The 5033-nt window shown below is 47.7% G+C and overlaps 1 protein-coding gene across 2 annotated transcripts in view; it reads right to left on the minus strand.

The window, feature by feature from the left end:
* LOC122548816 (zinc finger protein 521-like) overlaps window positions 1–5033 on the minus strand; it is a 282012-nt gene that overhangs the window by 246875 nt on the left and 30104 nt on the right. For both annotated transcript variants that reach the window (XM_043687614.1, XM_043687613.1), the window contains exon 2: window positions 640–724. In XM_043687614.1, the coding sequence (XP_043543549.1) occupies window positions 640–724 (85 nt within the window). The remainder of the gene's footprint in view (window positions 1–639; window positions 725–5033) is intronic.

The raw sequence follows: 5033 nt of genomic DNA on the forward strand, positions 1-5033 counted from the left end.
TGTGTGTGTGTGTGTGTGAGGAACAGAACAAAGTGACAAACTGTTGAAAATCACAGTAAACCGCTTCACATTCACAGACTAAACCTTCTGAAGAGTACGGCTGATAAACTGGAGAGAGCAGAGAACATCTTCAGCCTTTGAGAACGTGCGATGTGCATGAGTGATAAATGCGTACACACCATCCCGGTGTTTTGTGACCGTACACCCACGTTACACAGAGGCCTGAGGGGAGGGGGACCGTGGACCAACACCACCTCGATGGTGACTGGGAGACACGGGGAAGGGGTAAGGAACATTACAATCCCTAATTACAACACCCAGAGCAACCCAATTCTCCCTACTCTGAACCCCCAATCCACTTAAACCCAGTGCCACAGCAGCCATGCTTGATAGTCTGGCCCACTCGGTCAGAAGCAAGCTGCTCTCCTCTTTAGAAAGGACACTGGGAGAGAGGCCAAGGGGACGTTATGGCTGACGAGGTTGGAGGATACCCATACAGACATTCACAAAAGCACAGTGTCACCGGCAACAGAAAAATAAATGAAATAAGTGAGGATAAATTGAAAGGAAACAGAGTACCATGGAGTCGAACCCCGCGCTGTCAAGTGTGTCGATTGTCTGATGACAGATTCAGCTTACCTATCATATGGTTGGCCACGTGAACCTGGATGTCCCATTCGCACTGAAAGATCATCTGACATTTGATGCACTGGTACGTTCTCTTCTTTGGACGGGAGAGGGACCGGGAAGAAGAAAAGCAGAAATGTCAAACTGCCCCCGACGTGGGAAACGATAAAGCATTGTTTTAGCAATTTGTTTTTAAACAAACTCCAACAGTCACCACAAATCTGTCAAGACAAACCAATGCTAGGTGAGTTACTCAGGAGAGATGAGGGAGGGAATGAAAGGATCTTTATGGAGGGGCTGGCATGGAGGTGTTGGGCCCAATGGTCAGTGCTGGACATTCTCTGTCACCAATCTCAAAAGGCCAAGCTGCCTTTGTTTATGAGGCAGCCATGACACTTGTCCAAACTCAACCCAAACATGCTGGTGGCATGGTGGCTCAGTGGTTACCACTGCTGCCTCACAGCACCAAGAGCCTGGGTTCGATTTCAGCCTCAGGCGACCGTCTGTGTGGAGTTTGCATATTCTCCCCGTGTCTGTGTGGGTTTCCTCCCACAGTCCAAAGATGTGCAGGTTAGGGGGGGTTTGGCCATGCTAAAATGCCCAGTGTGTGGGTTAGCTATGGCATAAATGCTATGAGGGGGTTATGGCAATGGGTTGGGTCAGGGTGGGATTTAGCAGGTCGGTGTGGGCTGAATGGTCTCTTTCCCCACTGTGGGGATTCTATGGCGTGTGAGGTTTTGCAACTTGGGCAGTGGGCCAGTCGGTAACATTCTCTGGGTCGAAGTCCCAATGTTATTGGATGGGCTGAATAGCCTTCTGCTGCTTTTCTTTCTCACGTTTGCCTGCTGACCACTGGCCAAACCCTTGGTGAAACGTAAGATAGAGTACCAACGCACACTAGGATCGGCACTCAAGTCTCCTGTGAAAATAAAATAGGGCCTCATCCGGGTGGTGAGGGGCGGGGAGGATTTAAAATGAAATCCCTCCTTGTGATGTTAGCAAGGCCTCTATTTATTGGCTGAGTCTAGTCATGCCAGCAAGGATGGTCATGGTTGTGATTTTGATCCAACGCCACAGGGCAATTCAGATTTCTTTGAAGATTCTTTCACGGGACCTAGGCATTAAATTAGATTACTTACAGTGTGGAAACAGGCCCTTCGGCCCAACAAGTCCAAGCACCCGGAGGAAACCCACGCCGACATGGGGAGAACGTGCAAACTCCACACAGTCAGTCGCCTGAGGCGGGAATTGAACCCGGGTCTCTGGCGCTGTGAGGCAGCAGTGCTAACCACTGTGCCACCGTGCCGCCCACATTGCTGAGAAGACCTGCATTTTCCCTTTAAGTTCCACACTCTACTGAAGCTAAACTTCCCCAATGAGGAGATTAAACTACATGTTCCCTGTAGCATTAGACAGGGTCTCTGGATTGGTACCTACACCACTATCATCAGCTCCTCCTTAAATCGATGATGTTGGTGTGAGACTGAAGGAACAAACCAGGTACAGACAGCAGCTTTTCTGTGGCAGATACACAGGAGGGACATTAGCATAGGGGTATAAACTACTGGTCTGGCAATGTGAGTTCAAACCTCATCATAGAAGCTGGGGGGGGAATCTTCAATTGAAATGAATTCAATACATGGGCATCAAAATGGTCTTCATGTTCATATGAATCGCTGGTTTATTTCACCTATCCTGATCAGAGCTGCCTTTCACAGGGATAAACCCACCATCATTTCCCAATCTATTCTACATGTAACTCCAAACCCAAAGCAATGTGGCTGCCCCTTCAATATCAGAAGCAAGGGGGATGTGAGAAAAGTCTTCCTCACCCAGTGTGCAGTTAAGGTGTGGAATGGACTGCCTGGGAACGTGGGGGAGGCAGGTTCCATTGAGGCATTCAAGAGGGACATTGGATGGTTATTTGGATGGAAATGGTGAGCAGGGTTATGGGGAAAAGGCAGGAGATTGGTATGAGGGGATAGAACCAGTGTAGACACAATGGGCCAAATGGCCACCTTCTGTGCTGTCACAATCCTGTGATGTTGTGAAATGGCCCAGCAGCCACTCAGTTGTACCAAACTCCAATGGAAGACGAGACAGACTGCAGCGGTTCAAGAAGGCAGCTTTTCACCACATTCTTCAGGGTAATAAATACTGGCTCAGCCACTCACAACCCAGGAACCAATTTTTAAAAAACCTTTAATTCCGGCTGAAATCAAGGCATCATGTTTCAACGTGAACCATGACTCCCTAGATTACTAACCACCCAACACAATCTACACTTGCGCATTGCCCATTCCACCTGAGGGAATGATAGCATAGCATTCTCTGGTGTTTGTAAAAACCCCTCAGACATCAGCCGGAAGCTGTGAATTAACAATTAATCAATCAGCATCTGGGAAGAGGAAAGAGTCATAATCATAGAGTTATACAGCATGGAAACAGACCCGTCGGCCCAACCAGTCCATGCCGACCATAATCCCAAACTAAACTAGTCCCACGTGCCTGCACTTGGCCCATATCCCTCCAAACACTCCTTATTCATGTATTTAACCAAATGTCTTTTAAACGTTGTAACTGCATCCATATACACCACTTCCTCTGAAAGGTCATTCCACACACGAACCGCTCTCTGTGTAAAATAATTGTCTCTCATGTCTATTAATTCTTTTTCCTCTCACCTTAAAAATATGCCCCTTGGTCATAAAATTCCCCTACTCTCGGAAAAAGACACCTGCCATTCACCTCATTGACGCCCCTCATGACTTTATAAGCCAGTATAAGGCCACCCTTCAACTGGCTATGCTCCAGTGAAAAGGTTCCAGCCTATCCAGCCTCTCCTTATAACTCAAACCCTTCAGTCCTGGCAACATCCTGGTAAATCCTTCCTGAACCCGCTCCAGTTTAACAATATCCTTGCTATAACAGGGCAACCAGAACTGGACACAGTAGTCCAGAAGAGGCCTCATCAACGTCCTGTACAACTTCAACATAATGTCCCAACTCCTATACTCTAAGGTCTGAGCAATAAAGGCAAGTGTGCTTCTTAACCACCCGGCCTACCTGGGCTGACTACGTTGCTGTGTATATGTTATCTGATTTATTTATAACCTCCTTCCATTCCAAAAAAACATTAAAGCTAGGAGCAGGAGTAGGCCATTTGGCCCTTCGAGCCTGCAGCACCATTCAACATGATCATAGCTGATCATCCAACTCAATCCCTTGTTCCCACTCCTTCCCCATACCTCATTCCCATCAGATCCCTTTAGCTGTAAGAACCATATCCAGCTCCTTCTTGAAAAGATTTAATATCTCGGCCTCAATCACTTTCTAAGATGGCTCAGGGATTAGCAGCACCAGGGATCCAGGTTCAATTCCAGCCTCGGGGCAACTGTCTGTGTGGAGTTTGCATGTCCTCCCCGTGTCTGTATGGGTTTCCTCCCACAGTCCAAAGATGCCCAGGTTAGGGTGGATTGGCCATAGTATCCAGGGATTAGGTACATTAGCCATTGGAAAGATTGGGTGACAGGGAAAGGATGGTGGATGGGTCAGGATGGGATGCTCCTTGGAAGGTCAGTGTGGATTTGTTGGGCCCAGGGACCTGCTTCCACAGGAATGGGGAGTCTAGAAAATTTCACATCCCCCCCACCCCCACTCTCTGGGTGAAGATATTTCTCCTCATCTTAGTCTGAAATGGCCCACCCCGTATCCTTAGACTGGGATCCCCTGGTTCTGGACTCCCTGGTCACCAGGAACACCCTTCCTGTGTTTACCCTGTCCAGTCTGGTTAGAATTTTATAGGTTTCTATGGGATCCCTCCCTACCCTTCTAAACCCCAGTAAGTGTAACCCTGACTGATTCAGCCTCTCTTCATATACGAGTTCTGCCAATCCCAGGATCAAATCTGGTGAACTCCCTCCATGGGCAGACTCTACCGTATCTGATACTGAAAGGGATTTTACTTTCAAAAATTACAAGTCTACCGTTGCTCAGGCAAGGCACAGAGGAAAGCTTGTTAAGATTCTGAGGAACACAGTCCCTCCACCTCAAAATTGTTAAAAATGTAAGTTCTCACACTGGCGTGTTTTCAGTCAAATACTACAACTTGGATCTTGCTTTGCACACCCAGTTTCCATTTGGTGCAATCCAGCACATTTCGCACAGAACTCACTCGGAAAGGCAGACAGGAAGATATTCAGGGCTTGGCACCTGAGCAAACATTAACTGCATCTCAATGCCAGCAATCTCTTTGCACATTACAGAGAGGTTTCTGTCCTACTTACACAACCCGTTTATCAGCTCGACACGAAATTTATCACCAGAAACTCAACTCGGCAAATCCAACGGAATTCAAAATTAAACAGTCCACTCCTATTTCCCCCCTCAACTCCCCCCTGCCAGCC

Source organism: Chiloscyllium plagiosum, chromosome 4 (assembly GCF_004010195.1).
Source record: "Chiloscyllium plagiosum isolate BGI_BamShark_2017 chromosome 4, ASM401019v2, whole genome shotgun sequence".
NCBI lineage: Eukaryota > Metazoa > Chordata > Chondrichthyes > Orectolobiformes > Hemiscylliidae > Chiloscyllium > Chiloscyllium plagiosum.